Source organism: Lonchura striata, chromosome 8, assembly GCF_050655825.1.
Source record: "Lonchura striata isolate lonStrDom1 chromosome 8, ASM5065582v1, whole genome shotgun sequence".
Classification (NCBI taxonomy): Eukaryota; Metazoa; Chordata; class Aves; order Passeriformes; family Estrildidae; genus Lonchura; species Lonchura striata.
This window is the reverse complement of record NC_140710.1, coordinates 8,631,698-8,651,347: the sequence shown is the minus strand read 5'-3', so window position 1 is coordinate 8,651,347 and position 19,650 is coordinate 8,631,698. Positions and strand designations below refer to the sequence as shown.

Below are 19,650 nucleotides of genomic sequence, written 5' to 3'. Positions count from 1 at the left end.
AAGAAAGGGAAAGGAAGCAGGGAAAATCTTTTTAATGCAAACAAAAACTAAATGTATGAGATATATAACACTGTGTATGGGGGGAAAGCTTCCAGAGCTAACAATCAGATGCATCTGCAAAGTAGATGCAAGATTTTTTTGTTCCATCAGACAGTATTTGGCTTTGGTGGTTGTGATGTTGCTGCCTTGCTGCTTTGCTTCAGATGAGTCAGTCCTTCATGCTCTACTTGCATTAAGAAATGGGCAAAATAATTTCTGACCTTTCCCCAAGGGCTTACTGTACTGGACAGCTTTTAAAGAAGGGTTCTTGTTTCTGACATCCTGAGGTCTCCTGTCCTTGCTCAAGGACCCTCCTTGAGGCTGAGATGATGTGAAGGCAGAACTCTGCTTCCTACTCAGCTGATGAGGGAGGTCAGTGTCTGGTTTTGCACCTATCCTCTTGGGTAACCAGGATCTGAGGCAGGTTTCAAGCCCAAATCCATCTCCCTCATTGTTTATGCTCAGGGTGGCACTACCAGATGGAGCTGGCCTCATTGCTAACCTTCTAAATGGACCCTGAAACCACTGCCTGGATGCTGCTGCCTCCCTGAAGCAGATCCTGCCTCTGAGAAAGAGATTCCCATTTCAGCTGGAGGAGTCCAGTGTCCACAGCACTTCAGCAGTAGCAGATGGAAATGAATTAACTAAACTTCTGTGTATCCCCAAATTAAAGCAATGCCTGTATTGATTCTCCCAGCCCCAAGCAGGAACAGGCAGGGATGGTTTTGGCTGGAAGGAATGGGAGGCAAATGCTGTGATTCATACTTGTCCAGTCTGATTTCAGCCTGAATCATCTCTCTCCCTTCTCACTAGGAAATGATGTGATGAACACCACTCTGTCATGGCTGGAGACTCTTTTCCTGTATCACTTTTCCATGCACTTTGAAATCATTGCACAGAATCTTAGATTTTGGTCATTTGTGGAGTGGCCTTAAAGGCAGATAAGGTTGTCATGACTTCAGCCAGCTTCTCCACCAACACAGACAATGTGGTGAGCTCTTTCCATTTGGGACTAAAGGGCCGGGCAGTGGACAGGTGTGAAGATCTTTGTTCTTCTTCCTCTCTGATCACCATCTCATGGCTCCATCTCTGTGTCCTGTTCCATCCCCACCACCTCGTGAGACCCTGTTTCCTACACAGCCTCCATTCACCTGGTCCCAGCAGCTTATTGGGATGCCCTGTCCCTGCTGCTGAGATTAGTGTTCCCCCTGCACTAACAGCAGGGGCTTCCCAGAGGTGCCTGGCTGGGCTGGGTGGATTTGGGAGTCTTTTATTTCAAAAGCATGTATAAGTGGTGAGAAGAAAAACAACCTGCAGGTTGGGCTGCAGGCAGATCAGGTTGAAGGTACAAGACAGGAGGGAAATTCTTCATGACAGAGGTGTGCTCCTGGCCTGAGGGGAGGGAAGAGGCTATTATGGTTGGAGTCAATGAAATCACTGCTGGAAGAAGCATTAAACAGAGGAAAAAGAGAGCAGATATTGAGGCAGAAAAGTTGGATTTTAACCGTCTGCCCAGGCTTGCAGCTAATTGGTCTGGTAGTTATAAGGGAATAGCAAATCAACAAGGAAAAGGGAAAGTTTTGCACTTTCCTTGCCTGGGAGCTCTGGTGTGCAGCAGCTGGGGCAGCTGGGCATCAGTGCCTTGATTTCATTGGCAAACCTGAGCCTCAGCAGGCTTGGGGAGCTGGGTGGGGACAGGGACTGGGCAGCAGGAAAGCCTTTCATGTGGCAGCCAGGAAGCACTGGGAAGAGGCAGAACCTACCAGTGTGGGAAAGGTTTGGAATAATGCATGGGATCAGGGAGAGGGAATTAGTGTGGCAACACACAAAACACTCCTGCTGCAGTGCCTCTGTCCAGGCTAAGCTTTCCTGCCAGTTTCTGCCCATTCTTGTGGTCCTGAGATGGATTTGTGCCCTTCTTGAAACCCCAGGCTGGTAGGGCAGGTTCACTAAGAGAGTTTTTTAGATAAATGCCATAGTTGTAGCACAATGATGAAGCCCCTTTGGGTTTCTGTAGTATTTAATATCGCTTTATAAAGCCAAACAAATATTATTTACTGCCCCCATGCATGATCCACACTCTGCTCTTCTCAGTGTCTTGAAGCCAGCAGACAGGACAGCTGAGAAACCAGGGAGAGGAGCAGCTCAGCCTGGCCTTTGTGTGTGCTCTTCTCTTAGGCTTGGGTTCTGGCCATGAGGTATGAGTCTGGGGCAGAAATTTAAGGAATATATTGTTCCAGGAAGAGAGAAAATTCAATATTTATTAATTTCAAATATTGAGGCTTGTCTTGAAGAAAAAAAAAACAACAAAGTTTATAGAAGTGAAATTGCCAAAACTCCATACCAAAATTTGTCCCCCAAGGGTTGCAACAGCTGAAGTCCCTTGTATTATTTTCTGTTTTCTTTCAAATTTAAACAAAAATATGCTTCTGTTAGGAACATTATTTTTGATAAACAAACAACAAAAAAAAGGAATTTTTTCCCTCCCATGTACTTTTTCCTCATATAGGAATAAATACTTTTACCTATACCTTTTGGGAAGAAATTATTTTGTCTGGACCTTACTGCACAGATGCTTACAAATACATAAGTGACTCAAAGAATTAGTTCTCAGGAAGAATTTATTTTCTTTGGTTATCAGCTTCCTGCATCTTGAAGAAATGGAATAACTCAGGAAGGGTGTTTATTTCATGGCTCCTTTGATGCCAGCCATTGCCTGGTGTCCTGGGCTGGTTTTTGTGTGGCTGCTGGTCCTGAGCAGCATGGTGGCTCACTCCTGGATGTGTGCTGTGGTCACAAGCCACACCGTGGACCCTCCAGGTCTGCTCTTTGCCCTCATTGCTGCTCTCCATCAGATGTTCCCCCCCTGGGAGTGGCACCCCATGAGGGAAATGTCCCAGGAGGAGGGGATTTCTCACATATTCCTGATGCCAAATGTGCTGAGCTCCTACATGGCTCTCCTTGGTGCTGCCTGAAACAGGACAAGAGGCAATGAGCAGAAAATGATGCACAGGGAATTCTACCTGAAAATGAGGAAGAACTTCACTGTGTGAGTGACTGGGCACCAGAAGAGGTTGCCCAGAGAAAGTGTGGAGTTGCCCTCACTGGAGATAATCAAGAACTCTCTGGATGTAATCCTGTGCTCTGGAATGCCTGTTTGGGCAGGGAGGTGGGACCAGATGACCACAGTGGTCCCTTCCAGCCTGACCCATTCCATGATTCTGTGGGCAGTGTGGTTCACCTTCTGGTGGCAAAGCTTTCCCACTGCACTGAGCACCTTTTTGGGGAGGCTGTCTCAAGGCTTTCAAGGGTCTCCATCTGGGAATCTGAAGCATGGGTGGATTCAGACATGGATACACAGGGGGTGGGAATGGGCTCGAGTGTTATGTCAGGGCAGTGCTGTTCCTCCAGCTTTCAGCCAAGGAAGTACCTGAACATTTGGTTGATGGTGAATGATGGAGTAATTCAGGGCCATCCTAAGAGCACCAACAGCAGGTTTTGTGTCACTGAAGCATCCCTTAGGGGCCATTGCTGGCTCTGAGGTTGGAGGGTGCCTTGGATTGTTCACTGTGGAATTTCTAGGGAGAGAAAGCAGAGATGTCCTTGCTATCAAGGCTTGCACTCCCTCCTTTCCCCTGTACATCCCAGGGGGACTGAGAAACAGATGACAGGTTCACAGGTAATTGGAGGGCTCTGGAAATAAGGATGATCCAAATGCATCTGTGCCCTGTGCAGACACCCAGGCAACTGTTTTACTCAGGACAGGACAAAGCCATTGCTCTCTCAGCACGGCTACATTAAAGATCATAAATCTTTCATGCAGGCACTCCCATACTGCCTGTGGTTTTGGGGGAAAAGGCCACACATTTTTCTAACCCACGTGATTGCCAAGTGTAACTTGGACATGTGGCCTGGGTGCATGGGAGGCTTAAAAGAGAATCTGGCTGAGGGTGCACAGCCCCATTCCACTTCAGTGAAGCAAGTTCACCTGTGCTATAAGGTGATTTGTGTGTACAATATTTCTAGAGGAGGCTGCAGCTCCAGTGCAAAGCAGTTCAGGAGCTCGAGGTTGAAATCTCTCTGTGTACTCGGAATGAATTTATGCAGAAGGCAGCAGATGCTGGAAAACTTATACTTGCTTAGTAAATGTGATTTATTCCCTTCTCATCACCTCATTTTAAAGAGAGTTCAGATCACGTTTGTTTGGTGGCCACTTTTATTATTGTCTTCCACTTTGTAATAATTGATCTGGGCCAAAGAGCACCCTGAGTGAGAAAGCATATGTGGGAATCGGCGTCTGTGTTCTGGCCTTCCTTAGTCCATGGTAAAACACAACTTCCTGCCTGTGTGCTCCTGCCCACCTCTGTCCTGCTGTTTTATCCGTCTGCCAAAGCTATTTTGACATCTGGGTCTTAACACACTGAAGTTGAGAGCTGTTTGAATGGTCCCATCAGCTTTAAAGTAACTACTCACCAGCTGGAGTCTGAGCCAGCCCACAGCCCCAGATGGAGCCAGGGCTTCTCCCTCTGTGGTAAAATGACATGAGATCAGGTCTGGGACTACAAACACTTAAAGCAGCCCATGGTCCAGATGAGATGTCCCTTCCTTTGCTAGATCTGATCTCAAGTGCAGGCAGCTCCAGATCCAGCCATACTGGTGGGTTTCCTTTTTCAACTAATTTTCAGTTGTTAAGAATAAAAAACCAAAACAAAATCATGGGGGAAAAAGCCCAAAACCAACCAACAAACAAAAAAACCCACAAAACAAACAAAAAATGCAAAGCAAACAAGTGGAAGAGATAGGGCTGATATGACTGAGAAAAGCTGTTCCTCTTTTGCACTCCATAACCCTTTTCCCCTCCCAAACCCATTCTTGCCCTTTCAGAATACACTAAAATCCTTGCATCAACATGAAAATCTCACCAGCTAATGTTGGCAAAGCTGAAGGTTTCCATCTCCCCCAGGTGGGTGACTTTCTTTGTGCAGTCTGGAGTGATCTTTAGTGACTCCCTTCCTGGATATCTGTCCTGCTGCTCTCTCCAGTGAGTGGAAAAATCAGATCCTCTGGCTGGAATTAACCACCTCCATTCAGATACTTGCTTGATTTAAATGTGTACTTCAGGAGAAATATGAATTTTCCATTCTTTTTCCTTTGGCTCTCGCAAAGCAAGTGAATGGTCCCAGCCGTGCCTTTCATTTGCTCTCCTCCCTGAAGATCTGTGTCTGGAGAAAGGCACCCTTCACTCTTTTTCTCCTGCTCTCTGCCCTCCAGCCAGCACCAATATTCCCATTATGCTCATTTGGCAGAGTGGAGACTGAGGCAGTTAGCTGAATTAGCACTGGTCCATGTCAGATCAGGACTGGACACACGATTCCCTGCCTGAGCCCTGGAGAGTAGAAGAGCCACAAGTATCTGCAGGAAAAATAATGCACAAACAAAACCACACGCAGGCACAAGAAGGGGAATGAGCAATGGTGGTAGATAACCTGGATGGTGAATTAAAAACCACTAACAAAAGAAACGGGCTAAAGACTCTTCTCCAAAAGGTTGGGTGGCTTTTTAGTTCAAAAAAAAGAAGGTAGGAGGATGAGAGGACCTGGTCAAGCTCACCTGCTTGCCTCTGTGGAAAAAACTTTTCATTGTGCTCTGCTCTTGGAAATACTTTCACACAAGTTGCAAAGTTGAAGACTTTAAGTTTTACTCCAGCAGAACGGATCTGTCACTGCATTCATGGTACTTTTCCATCTGCATCCCCAGGACATGGACACATGGCTATGCCTAAAGCTGTTTGCTGGTTATAAAGGACCCCCTGGCTTGTCCAGCCCACCCTCAAGCAGTGGCTTCCTGCTCTGGGCCAGGGGCTCCTTGGGCAGGCATTTGGCTTAGAGGTGACTCTCAGTAGCAATGGGTGAACACAGTGTGGAAGCTCACAGGTTTTTTGGTGCTGCTCAAACAACCAACAGCCCCTCAGCCCTGGTAGCAGCACACTGTGAGGATGAGAGGCTGCAGTTCTGCCCAGCCAACTCACTCTGGAGATCTGAAGAGGTTTTTCTAAAATCCAGCAGGGAATTCTGAGAGTGGTGTCTTCGTTCAGCTTCATACTCTCTGCAGTGATAAAGAGACCCTTATTTTCCCTGTCCATCTCCAAAGTGCCATCCCTGTCCCACATCCTTCACCTACGCCCTGGGCAGCCCTGAGCTCTGTGGACCATTTCCGTTTCTCCTGGGTAAAAGGAAAAAACCTTCTCCCAGGATTTTCTTACCTAGGAGGTCTCACCAAGATGTAAAGTAACTAAACCGACGGGCTTGGCTCCGGAGAGAGCCCCTGGCTCTTGCCGGCGCTGAGTTGGGGCTACCTCCGAGCGCTTTTCACAGGAGAAAAAGACAACGAAATCCAAGCGCAGGAAGGGTTGCGAAGGAAGGTTACCTGCTCTACTGCTGGGGGCTGGCAGCGGCACCAAAGCCGCCCCGGGCTGGCCGTCGGGACTCGTTTTGTTTGGTTTTTCTCCCGGGAGGAAGCACCAGATCCGAGCACAGTGAAGCGCCGCGGAGAAGGGCCGGGAGGACAGGCGGCGGCAGCGCCGGCCCCGGGACCCCCGGGGGAGGGACCGCTCGGGGGCATGGCTATGGAAGGAACCCCAGGAGAGGCTGGGGGATTTAATCCTGGGAGTCGGGACCCCTCCCCGGGGGCCTCCTCCTCCCGCCGGGGGAGAGGGGCCGGGCGGGCCGGCACCGCACGCCCCTCCGGGGGGACGCCGGCCCTATATATTGCCAAGCGGCTCGGGACCGACCTCCCCACCGCAGGGAGCTGCCGCCGAGCCTGTCCCCCTCCCCTTCCCCTCCCTCTCCCCTTCCCCTTCCCTCGGGGGGGCTCTTTCTCCCGCCGCTCCCCCCATCCTCCGAGGAGGAGGCAGGCGAGGGCCGTATATGAACGCGGCCGGCTTCCCCTGCCTGCGAGGCATGTGCACGCTGCCGGCGGCCAGCCCCGCGGCCAGCCCCGGCTCCCCCGGGCCGCCGCGGGGGTCTCCGCAGGCGCCGCCGGTGAAGCCGGAGCCGCGGGGCGCCGGGAGCAGCCCGGCCCCGCCGCCGCCGCCCGAGGAGCCGCCGCCCCCCGCCGGGGGCCGCCGGAGGAAGCGGCCGGTGCAGCGGGGCAAGCCCCCGTACTCCTACATCGCCCTCATCGCCATGGCCATCGCCAACGCCGCCGAGAGGAAGCTCACCTTGGGGGGCATCTACAAGTTCATCACCGAGCGTTTTCCCTTCTACCGGGAGAACCCAAAGAAGTGGCAGAACAGCATCCGCCACAACCTCACCCTCAACGACTGCTTCGTCAAGATCCCCCGGGAGCCCGGACATCCCGGCAAGGGCAACTACTGGACACTGGATCCGGCCGCGGAGGACATGTTCGACAACGGGAGCTTCCTGCGCCGGAGGAAGCGCTTCAAGCGCACCGACATCACCACCTACCCCGGCTACATGCAGAACTCCAGCGCCTTCACGCCCCCGCCCGCCGGCCGCCCCACGGCACCCGCAGCGCCCTACCCCAATGCCCTCTGCTCGCCTGGCTACGGCCCCCAGCTCTCCAGCGGCGTCTTCCACCCCTATGCAGCCGGGGCAGCACCGCCGGCACAGCACCCCAGGATGTTCAGCATCGACAGCCTCATCAGCGGCCAGCAGGCCCTGCAACCCTCACCGCCCTCCGAGCTGGGCCACCCATCGCTGGGCTTGCCCGGAGCCGAGCTGGCTCCTGCCTGCTCTGCCGGCAGCTCCGAGCCCCCCTGCTTCCAGGCGCAGCCTGTCAGCCCCGGCTTGCTGGGCCGGGCCGGCCCCAACTCCCTGGCGTACCCCTACGCCGGCTCGCCCCCGCACCTGCCCGTGGCTCAGGGCAGCTACTCGCCCAGCAGCCCGCAGCTCTACGGGGCTCCCAGCAGACTGGCGCTGCCGGCCGTGCGAGCCCCGGCCTGCGCCGAGCACGGCGAGCAGCTCCTGGGGCTCTCCGCCTCGCCGCTCGGCCAGTTCGGCTCCGGCAACGCCTACGTGAGGCAGCCCAGCTTCCCCGGCGGCCTGGAGCGGTACATGTGATGGGCTGAGCGAGGGGGCTCGGCCGGACATCCCCAGGCTCCCACGGGCGCCTCTGGACACGCGGGCTTCTCCCTCCTGGGGTGGAGCCGGGGCGCCGGGCTCCCGGCTGGGTGCGGACACACACCTGCGGGAGGACCCCGTTCCTCTCTCTCTCTCAGTTTATTCTGAAGAGGAGGCAAGGTGATACCTGTTCATCTGCTCCGTTCCTTCCCGGGAAAGGTGTCCTCTGGCTCTGCCAGGCAGGGCTTCCCACGCGTGCCCAGCCTGGCCCCGGGGATGCCACCTGCAGCAGCGCACCCCGGGGCACCCCCAGGGCGAGCAGGAGCACACTCAGGAGATAGGTGCATGGTGTAACATGCAGGAACTCTCTCCCAAATGGGCTTTTTCCTCTCTTCCCTGAGTGCCTCCCGTGTAACTGGAATGAAAGTTATCAAAAAAGCCCCCAAACCACTAAACAAGTTCACTGGATTTTAAATGAATATTTAAGATGGTTTATAATTTCCTTTCCCTGTAGGAAAAGAAACCCCAACTCGACTACTTCTTTTTACTATTTTTAAAAATTACATTTATTGTTAGAAAGGACTTTTTTAAAATAAAGCTTTTTCTTCCAACATGAGCAGTGCTGCTGTTCCTCTGGCTCTGGACGGATCTTGGCAAGAGGAAATTATAGTCTTGTAACTGGTGGGAGGTGGATTCGTGTTGCTGTTGTGACACTGCCACATCTTACTTTTTTTTTTTTACATCTCTTACTTGAGTTGATAGTTTTCCATTTGCATAAAGAGACTGTGTCTTCCCTCCAAGGAATCCCTTGCAGGTGAAATTCTGATTTAGCCCATCAAATTAAGAGATTACAGTTTTTCTTCCTAGCAACAAAATCAATTAAAATTCTAACCCGTTCACTGCCTGGGCTGCTACTATTTATTTGCAGGACTCCCAGCCAGACCACCTGACAAGGTTTGAAGGGAGAATTCCCCATCCCCAGATTTAGTTTTTTTTTTTTTTTTTTTAATTTAAACATCCTTTGGGTAAAAGTGCCAAGCTAGGATTTCTCTCCGTTTTTTTCAAGGGTGTCTTCTGAAGCAGAGCAGTTTTCTGTAGTCCCTATTGCATTCTCTTGTCTAAGGGGTTGGATGTCAGCTGATCTTTGGTGTAAACCAGCAGCATCTCATTCCCCAGCTGCTGGGCAGTATCAAAAGCTGCTGTGCTGGCAGGTACCCACAGAATCAGCTTTTGTCCACAGCCTGGGACTTTGTGTCTTTTCATTCTTTCATTTTATTCCCACTCACAGAAATGGAGAGTGGGTTTAGTATGAGAGTGGAGGGAAGAAAATGCTTTTTTTCTTCTCAGTTTCCTTAAAATCTGGCCTCCATCTGTCTCTGAAAACTGGTCTGCCATCTTCAGCTGAGTTGCTGAGTGCTGAGTCTCCTCTCTGGTCCATCCAGCTTTACCCTTTCAGCTTTCACACTGGTCCCAGCAGCAGCTTCTGTGCTTTTCCCCTGGCAATGACCCTGCTCAGAAAGGGCATTGTGAAAGAACTTAGCCCTTGAAATATTTGGCTCTCTCCACACGATATCTATAGGCAGACATCTTCTGTCTAATGGAAATTTGCAATGTGCCATGCCTGCCTGTGCCATACTCTGCAGAGATCACCTGGGGGGTGCTGAAATAACCACTTGCAAGGACAGTCAGCAGAAAGGACATCTGTCATAGCTCACATTCATTCCCAGGGCCCGATCCTGCAATGTTTTGCTAACAGAAGAACTTTTGAAATCTTGCCTAAGTACCCAGGATGTCAGAGCCAGATATGTGCCCGAAGCATTGGGTCTGTCACTCCACTGGGTTTGCACCCTGAGCAGGGGGGCTGCTGAGGCAGGGGAGAACCAGGTACTGACAGGAAATAAAACCAGTATTGGCTGTAGGGGGTGGGCAGGAAATGCTGTGCTTCTGCCTGGGTGGGATGCCCTGGGATGCTGTGACAACTTAGGCCAAGCTGAGCTGGCTCGTCCCCAGTCACCTTGGAGACTCGTGGCAGCAGGGAGCTGGTGTTGGAAAGGGCTTTCTGAGTTCCTGGTGTCCCTGAGTGTTAACTCAGGCGCTGCTGGAGCTATGAGGGCTGGGCTGAAGGGGGGCTGGGCTGTGACTTGCTCCTGTCCCCCAGCTGCCTGTGCCCTCCTGCTATGGGGCTTTCTGGAGAATGGCATCCAGCTCTAGATTTAGGGATGCGTCTGCAAGGGGTCCGCCCCATGCCTGTGCCTGTGCAAGAGGGGCTCTCTTCAGCCAAGGTGGCTCTGGTGTGAGTGAGTCCCCACAGTGGAGTGGCTCCCCAAAAACCGGGCTTGGACAGAGTGCATGACCCCATCCTGGTGTGTTGGGACAACCCCTGGTGGGTAGCACTGGGTTACACATCTTCCCTGGTATATCCCTGTCCAATAAACCGCCCTCACCGAGGGCCTTACACTGCCAAACAGCTGGAAAACAGGGGGAACAAACTCCTTTTCTTCTTTTTCCTGTAGATATTAATCCTCACATGCACAAAACTCTGGCAACTTTTATTGTGATTGTCATTAAATGAATGCCTTAAGAGTGTCTTCTTGGTTAAGTTAATGTATCCCAACGAGGCTTTTAAGCTTCCATTTCAAAGCTTTGTTTACAGTTAGGGTGAATCTAGCAAATGAGTAGGATTAAGGTGTCATGTAAAGCATGAGCCTTGCTGGGACAGAGTAGTTTTAAGCTTTGTAAACTTTATACCTGAGCTCTTCATCTGTTTTAGTGTCTCTTCGATGTCCCTGTTCAGTGAATAAGAGGGATTTGAATGAAACAGGAGTAATTATCACTCAGATTTCAGTTGTGAAATCAAGTCTCCTTGGAAATCCTCCCCTCTTTATTTAGGGAGTTAAGGGAATATTATGTAATGACAGTTGTAACAATCTCAAGCTCACACAAAAGACAGAAGTTTTTTTTTTTTTTTTTTTGTTTTTTTTTTTTTTTCCCACAAAAAACTTTCTGTGCTTTCTGAGGTTGTGGAAAGAATGTCGTACCTCAGGGTGATGGCAAGAGGTACTCTGGACTTCCCTGTGGTGGGGAGAGCCCTGTACCGAGCCCATGAAATGCTGATGGGGGGAGTGGAATTGATTCCAAGCACCAAAGAGATTTAGTGGTGATCTGGGCTATCCTCCTGACTTCTCAGTGAATAACTCCTTGCAAATTAGGCTGATTTCAGATAACCCAGGCTGCATGTTCAGAAACACACAGCCAAAATGAGCTGCCACCTTGAAAAGATGTTTTTCACTGGGAAACTCTGGCTATGCATGGAGGACTGACTGAGCTGCTGTGTCTGTCTGTGCACAACAGCATTCTGCATGTTTCATGCTCATACCACCTTTCTGCTGCTTCCAACAGGTTCAAACAAGCAGCAAGAAATGCTCTTTCCAGATTATATTCCCAAACTATAAATAGTGTTTCCCACCCTGGTACAAACAAACACAGCACTAGCTGGAATTTTAGCTGAAACACATTTCCTGAAGAACTAATCGGTCCCTCTGGTAGTGTTAGGTTTTTTCTGGATGCTGGCAGCTGTTCACTGACAGTCTCAGTGCTGGAAATGTTACACCATAACTTGCTGTTATTCTATGCAATACTTTGCCCTTTGCAAATGCACAGCTTGAAGAATTCAGTGGTGTTTCTTGGAGGTCAAGATTGAGTTGGTCAAGTCAGGCAGCGATGGGGAGCTGGGCAGTGGGTGCAGTGGGACCGGCGGAGATTGGCTTTGCCAGGTAATAATGAGATTTTAACAAATTAGCGCCTGGGAGGCAGCGCTGCCCAAGCTCTGAGCTACATCTCGGGGTGTTGGGGGTCGGTCACCACTTGTGCTAGGTGGTGTTTACATCCTTTACATTCGGAAAGTTCCTGCAAGGACAGGAGCAGGTGGCGGAGCCGCTGTGCGTGCAAGGGCGAGAGCAGCGCCGCGCTGCCCTCCGCCGCCTGGCTGCCCCGGTGAGGGGGCGGCACGGCCCGAGTGACATCCAGCGTGCTCAGGCCAACACTGACCTCCAGCGGAAAGCCCTGGGAAGCCGCTCCCGGCTCCGGGGACAGCGCTCAGCACGCCCCGGCAGCATCCCGGCCCTCGAGGTGCTGCTCCCGGCCGCCGGGGACCAGGACATCGGGGAGTTCTGGGGTACGGCCGGGATGAGGCACAGCGGAGTGTGTTCGGGGAGGGTGGGTGTGAAGCACGGTGGGCTGGATACAAGCTCCGGGCTTAAAACACCAGCTGATCACTCTGGGGAGGTTCCGAAGGGAAAGGGTTTCTTCCTTCTTTTACCCATTTCCTAAGCCATGGCTGGGCACGGGATACAGGCTTGGGCTGTGCTGGCTGTCCCCTGCAGCACTTCTCCCTAGAGTGAAAATAGGGAAACGAGTGGAAGCACAGCGAGAATCTGCATCCTTGATGGAAGGGGAGGGGTTGGTGGTGACAGATCACTCCTCTGCAGCAGCCAGTCTCATTGGCAGCCCGATTTTGTGTTTGAAATGTGCTGCACGATGGTTGAATGGCACAGCCGGGGGCTGGCCTGGCTCTTAACAGCACCCAAAGTGCCAGGCAAAGCAGCAGAGCCTGAGCGTTGGCAGCACAACACCTACAAGCTCTTGGGAGAGATTCGGGGTGAAGTCATTTCACAGCCTTTGTGCTGTGGTTGCTGAAGTGGTTCCACTGCAGCAGTTGGGTTTATGAATGTAATGAATCAACTCTGCCCTCCCAGCACCAGCAAGCAGCTCTGGCTTGTGGCATGGAGAAAAAGTGCACCTGAGCCACTTACACACCTGGGAAAAGTTTATTTTCCACTTGCATCAGCACTGCTGAGCCAAAGGCTGCAGGGCATGACCTCTGCAGAGAATGGGCCCGATGGTCTCAGACATTTTGGGTGCTTTCCATCTGCACCACAGTCATCTCATCTTGGTTTTAAAACTCTCCTGCTAATCAGGTGTTGGAAACCAGATTTAATATGTAGATCCATTTTCAGGAGGTTTCAAGTGATCTAATATGGCTGGAGCAAATGGACCTCAAAAACCACAAAATTGGCCAAGCCCACTGACTTCACTGGCTCTCTGCTCAGAGCAGGCCATGGGTTTCAGAAGAGGAATTAGTTCACCTGTGCAGGTCAGGCCAACCCAAGTCTTGGTTGTACCCTTTCCAGATGTTCTCTGATTGAAAGACAGGAGTCTGAATAAAGCTAAGGGGACTCTGCTGTGCCTCATTATTTTCAATTTCAGAAAGATGCTTATATGGAGCTGGAACTGCCTCCTGAGAACATCCCCTCCAGCACTCCTCTGTAACAGAAATATGTTTACCCATGGGAAAACAGGAGGCTGCCAAACCAATCTCATCCTCCAGAGCCTTCACCCTCAAGAAATCACAAGTTTTACCATCCCAAAGACTCAATTAGGAGGGAGCATTTTCTTGCCAGACCCCAAACACATCCCAACAGAGCTTCGTGTTCCCTAGAGGTGGGTAAACTGGCCACTTGGTCAAGATGCTCCCTTCAGATCACCATGGCAGCGATGGGAGCGGAGTGTGGTTTTGCCTCCTGCACTGCGGGCAGCACCCAGGAGGTGGCAGCCAGGTGACAGCCAGGTGACAGCCAGGTGACAGCCAGGTGACAGCCAGGCCAGGCCCTGTGGCCCACCCTCAGCTCTCCTGCCCAGACCCCACCAGCCACAGACCCTCTCCAAGCAGCATTTGCTCCTGCCTGGTTACTTATTGTTAGGTTTTCCACAGTGTTGGTTTAAGCACGTATCCATCCTCCCCCGGCTCCAAGCCCTTTCTTTCCAGGCTGTCTGCTGCTTGGATTCTCCCCAGCTGATGCTCACCCTCTAAGTATAATTGCAATACAAAGTAGTTTCAGAATAGCGTGCAATAGTGGCTAATTATTTGGAACAATTATACATAACAAAGACAGAGCCAAGCAGCAAGAGGGCTTAATTGTCTGGCCAAGCATGAAATAGCACAGGATTATCGCTCACAGGGGGAGGGGAGGCAACAGAAGAATTGCCCCATAGAATAGGCAAGAATCCAGCCTGCTCTGGAAGACAAAGTTTATTGAAGAACTTGAAAATTCCCTGTTGAAGCATCTTCTGAGATGGCAGAGCAAACATGAAAAGGATAATGACCCAGAATATGGGCTTAAGGCACAAATCCTTCCACTGACAGACTCCAGGCCTACGGGTGCTTAAGAACATGCTTAAATTTTAAGCACATGAATGGTCCCCTTTGACGGCTCACGTGCTTGGAGTTAAGCTCAGGAATAAGTGTTTGTAGGATTGGAGCCCAGATTTTTATTGCAACTAGGCTCTTCTCAGTAATGACAGGAAATAAGAGATGTATAAAGTGCACAAGCTCCCAGGGCAGTGCCATGAAACCCTTTGCTCCACGTGAGGGATGAGAACCTGCAGTGAGCCACAGACACAGCCACACCTTCTCTCCCTGCCATGGAGCTGGGGGAGAGAACAACAACTGTGCAGTGGTGAGAAAAGCATCTCCAAGTCATGCGTGGAGCCTGAGAGTCCACAGGTGTGGGTGATAAGGTGTGGAGGTTTCAAAATGGAAAAAGATCACTATTAAAACCTAAAATGTTCTGCTGGAGTTCAGCCTTACTTGAGAGCATCAGAAAGCAACATGTTGGAGAGCTTCTGAGATAGTGTGGGAAATGAGAATAATTTTCAGTAAAAGCGATGAAAATATATATTCAAAATCCTGCAGAATATGGACAAATCAATGTAACAGCAGATTCTCTTCAAATAATGCCTGCTGAAGCATGCACCTGCATTTTCTGCAGAATAAGGTTTCTCTCGTGTAAGATCTTTCCTGCTCTTTCTCCATCTCTAAAGTTTTTGGTTTTTTGCAAGGCTTCCTATTTTTACAAGACAGCTACCTGCTGGGGGGTAGCACTTGTCCCTCTGCTTGAACCTAGATCACTGTTTTTCAATTGTCTTTAGGGCTGGAAGAGTTTGTTTTTATTAGTGGGACAACAGCCTTGTGCTGGTGACTGCAGATGTGCTGTAGTGGAGGCTGTAGAAAAAGTGAAAGGTGTGGGATACAGATGCTGTGAGCTTCAGTGGGCTGAATGAACCCAGGACCTGTGGATGCCCCATGTCCCAGACCTACAGCCATGGCTCAAGCTCTGGCTGAGGGTGCCCATGCCAGCAGCAGCCTGTGAGAGCAGTCCAGCCTGGGGATGTAGCTGTAGAGATTTTTCTTTGGGAAAAATGAGCAGACGTGTGGATCTGCCCCACAGGATGCCAAGCCCCCCTCCCCACTGTTGGCTGTGCCCTGCACACCCCCGTCAGCCCCCCAAGGGCTCCGCAGGGATGTGCTCCAGAGGGTGGCAGCTGCTCCCTGAAGGGCACCTGGCACCTGGGCTGTGGCTCCCTGGGTCCAGCCTGCTGCTGGCAGCCCTGGAGGGCATTTGCTGCTGCGTGCAGCCTCCTCCTCCTCCAGCCCCGTGCGCAGCCTGCCCGCCTTTCCCGGGCACCGACGCGTGCTGTGGGAGCAGCCACACCGCCTTTTTCTTCTTTTTCTTCTTTGAGCCCATTCAGGGCAGGGAAGGGGGCACTGGGCTGCTGACACCACCTCTGGGGAAGGGTCAGCTGGTGCCAGCGTGGGCTGGGATGTCCCTTGAACACTCAGGAGCTTTCCAAACCACCCCGATGCCTCAGCGCATCAGCAGCCCGCCACGACGTGCCTGCGCAGCAGCTCAGAGCAGCAGGGCACGGGTGGAGGATTTTCTCTGAAGCCAGAGGTTAATTATGCTTTATTGGATAATTTTCAGCTGCCACTGCTGGCAATAAAATGGATTTCCTCTAGATGGCACGCTTATCTCTGCACTGGAGGGAAGCCCACCAGCCTGCATCCCCCGCAGGACCCCAGCGATGTATTTTCAGGGAACGTTTAACTTATGTCCTCTTGTATCACAATTTGAATGCTCAATAGCTAGACTATACAAAAGCATGGAAAATGGTAATAAGAAAAGACATTTCGTATTGAGCACTGTTGGGATTCGGTTAGCTGGGTGATGCTAAATATCCATCTTGAAGAAATCATAGAAATTTCCAAGTAATGTAAAGCCAGATGTGAAACACCAGCCTTTCCTTCATCAGCCCTCAGTGTTGCTTCTTCCATGTGAGTGATCCATTTTCCTCTTCCCAGCAAGAATAAGCAGCAGCTTACCTGCAGAAGTGTAAGAAGTGGGGATGTGTGTGTATGTGAAGCCTCAACACCCCAGGAGTGTCTGGGTTAATTTTAATCTGTGTGTTCACTGGTTTTCCCTCTCCTGCCTCTGTGCAGCTCAGGGTAGCAATTTCTTCCGGTGGTTTGAAGAAAGGAACTGAAGTTCAGACCCATCTGGAGCTGAGACTCACCCTTCTGTGCACATTCAGCCACAATATTAAAGTGGTGCAGTTTAATAATTTTTCCATCTGACAGTCCTTTACTAAATAAGGGCAGAGGGTTAAGGGGTTTGGTTATGCCTCCACTTCTCTACATGTGTGAGATGCTTCACATCTCTTCCCATACTTTAGGTTGCAGTTGTTTCTCTCTGTTTATTCAACTCCTTCCCCAGATGGGAACAGGAAAAAGGAGCCCTGTGCTATATTTCTGTGCAATCTTATATAAGATCAAAGGCAAAATGTATTTATGAAGCTCTTTGCAAGGCAGCTCCATAGATATGTACATGAGGGCTGATTTTTCAGAAGAACACAGCAGATGGACCCAGATCTGATCCTCAGCTGGAGATTGCTGGATACTTCCACAAAGGCTCCTATCCCCAACCTTTTTCTATGTGGGAAAAAAAAAACAACCAAAACGAACAAAAACAAAAACAAACAATCATAAAAACCCAAACAAACAAACAAACCCCCACCAACTAAAATCTTTTTGTAATGATCAAGATATATTCCAGTAATTTTCCACCTTCTCTGTCATTTCCTCCTTTGAAGGCCCTCTCTGTATTGCTTCTGGCACCCAAGCTGAAGGTCCTCATCTGGCACTTCTGGCAGAAATGGACTTTTGTGATCTCAGTGAGTGAGGTGGGCATTGCTGCTGAACTGCTGAATGCAGAAAATTCAGCATCAGGGATTTCCTGGACAAGTTTGGCATGATCACATGCTAACATGGAAAACCTGGATTCAGAAACCTCATCATGAGTTTCTAAATCCTTGTGGGTCTGGCCATTTATTCAGGTTCTTGCACTGGTGCACCCACTTTTGGAAAATCTGATTCCACATATATCTCTCACCTCCCAAAAAACCCAGAAAATCCTTCCTTCTATTTTCAGGGGATTTTGGAAAGAATGAAGTGATTTAGCAGGCTTGTTTTCACAGGGATATTTTTCCTTGTGTGGTAGGCACAGTTACCAGGCTGTTCTATACACATTGCCATGTGCCAGAGCATAATTGCCTTTCACATGCACTGGCCTTTGGCTAATGTGTTTTTTATGGCAACCAGGAGAGCTGACTTTGGTGAGTCTCAAAAGTGCACCTGGTGGTTTATGGCTTGAAAATGCTGTGTTCCTCTGAGTCATGTAAGTGTGTGTATCTCTTTTCATGTCAGACTGAAGAATGGTATGAAAAAAGGGCTTAGAGCAAGCCAGAGTTAATCAGTTGAGTGTTAAGCTGTGTATGAACTTGCCTAGTGGGCTCCAAACCCACATGGGATGGGATCAGTTATGAAGAGAGAGCAGGACGCAAAGTTTTGGAACTGCAAGCTCAAAACTAAGGTCTGAAAGTCAGACCACAGCACTTAAATGAAAGTGTTTTCACCATGTTTCCCACTCGTCTGAGGAACAGAAAAGACAGGAATAATTATGCTCCAAAGTTTCATGGGGACTCAGCCCTGCAAATAGCGTTCCTGAGAAAAGCCTTCATTGAAATCCAGGCCTTTTTTGGTGTTGATTTTGAGACACCTACATTTGAAAAGTCAAGTCAACAAACCCGAGCTGTCCAACATCTGAACGCTGCAGGGATGGATATTGGCACTTGGCTCCGGTGGTTTTCCATCTGGAATTTCATGTATCTCTCACTATCTGTCACCACCATTCCCACTGACCTCCCTGTGCTGGGAGCTCATGGTGTGCAGGCTGCAAACTGATCTTTGCAGCTGGGAGCTGGCAGTGTGGGGCTGGAAAAAGGGCTGAACTGCAGGAAGCACTGAAGGTCTGAGCCTTGGATATGGAAAGAAGAGAAATAATATCAAAGGAAATCACATAAGTGGAAAAAGAGCCCCCTGGGGCAGCCCAGGCAGCAGCAGGTCTGTCTTGTTCATGTTTTCAGAGAAGTTAGAGGTCAGCCAAGCTTGATAACGAGGTAATAAAGAAAAATCCATCACTGAGCCTTGGGGGACTTGTAGATGCCGTTCTCATCAGAATAAACGAATTTAGATGCTGCTCAGCAGAAACAACAAGAACAATTATGGATCACAAACCAAACAGATCATCTGGAAGGGTCTGGGAGCAACATCGTCTGGCTGGAGCTGAACTTTCCACAATTCCCAGGAGCTTCACCCCCGTGCTGGGAGATGCTCTTTGGGTGGGCATGACCGGCTCCAGGGCAAGAGCAGCGGATGCACCTTGCGGTGCTGCGGGCTTCGTGTTTTCGTGTTCTGCCCTCCGACTACACCCCCACCAAATAAAGCTCTGGGTGGACGGACCGCCAGGAAAAAAAAAAAAAAAAAAAAAAAGAAGAAAAAAAAAAAGGTGTGTGATCGTTGTGGCCAGTTTTGCACCTTTCAGGATCTCCGACCCAGGCGGAGACACTGGGACACCCAGGGGGAAAACCTTGGCTGTGAAGATCCACCTGCTGAAACCCTCAGCAGGGCATCAAACACTGACCTCTCACGCCTGGATCAAACACCTCATTAAGACAGGCGGGTAAAACAGTGAAAATCAATTTAAAGGAGAAAATGAAATCATAATGCTCGGTTGATTGCCTTTATTTTTTTATTCTTTCCCTACATTTGAGACTTATTGGAGACTGTCTCCACTCCAGCAGCACTCATCCCCACGCACATTCGATTCTGCAATTTAACGTGAAATGTGAAGCGGAGTTGGGTTCAAACGGGAAGCGAGGCTGTCTGTAAGGAAACACTGCAGAGAGGAGAGCAGAAAAATTAAAAATCTGCCCAAGGAAAAATGCTTCCCTCCCAGCCTAGCATGCCCGGGCTCAGCAGGGCGATAACAAAGCAATCTTTTCGTGTAGATCAATAGGGTTTTTCTTTCGGGAGACCACATCATTTCTTACCCCGGCACACATTAAAACCCGCCCTTCGCTCCGTGTGTGGATGCACGGCCGGGAGTGCGTGTGTGGTGTGTGTGTGTGTGTGTGTGTGTGTGTGTGTGTGTGTGTGATGTGTGTGTGTGTGTGTGTGTGTGTGTGTGTGTGTGTGTGTGTGTGTGTGTGTGTGTGTACCGTGTCTGGGCTCCGACCATCTGGTTTGTTTCAGTCCAGGGTTTCCCTTTTCTAAATCATCTCGGGACGGGAGTAGTTT

The 19,650-nt window shown here is 50.3% G+C and overlaps 1 protein-coding gene and 1 long non-coding RNA gene across 2 annotated transcripts; one reads left to right on the top strand and one right to left on the bottom strand.

Moving 5' to 3' along the window:
• Window positions 1–2,643: 2,643 nt before the first annotated feature.
• LOC146766740 (uncharacterized) lies at window positions 2,644–3,609 on the bottom strand. The gene is made up of 2 exons (XR_014956860.1): window positions 3,470–3,609; window positions 2,644–3,010 (listed from the first exon to the last, which is right to left on the bottom strand). It is a non-coding gene; the product is annotated as an uncharacterized LOC146766740 (long non-coding RNA).
• A 3,293-nt stretch (window positions 3,610–6,902) lies between these two features.
• FOXE3 (forkhead box E3) lies at window positions 6,903–19,571 on the top strand. The gene has a single exon (XM_085585678.1). The coding sequence runs from the start codon at window positions 6,966–6,968 to the stop codon at window positions 8,118–8,120; it is 1,155 nt and encodes a 384-aa protein (XP_085441804.1). The 5' UTR covers window positions 6,903–6,965; the 3' UTR covers window positions 8,121–19,571.
• The last annotated feature ends 79 nt before the right edge of the window (window positions 19,572–19,650 follow it).

What these genes read in the sequence shown, in the direction of transcription:
- FOXE3 (XM_085585678.1), top strand. Translation starts at nt 6,966, where the DNA reads ATGAACGCGGCCGGCTTCCCCTGCCTGCGAGGCATGTGCACGCTGCCG.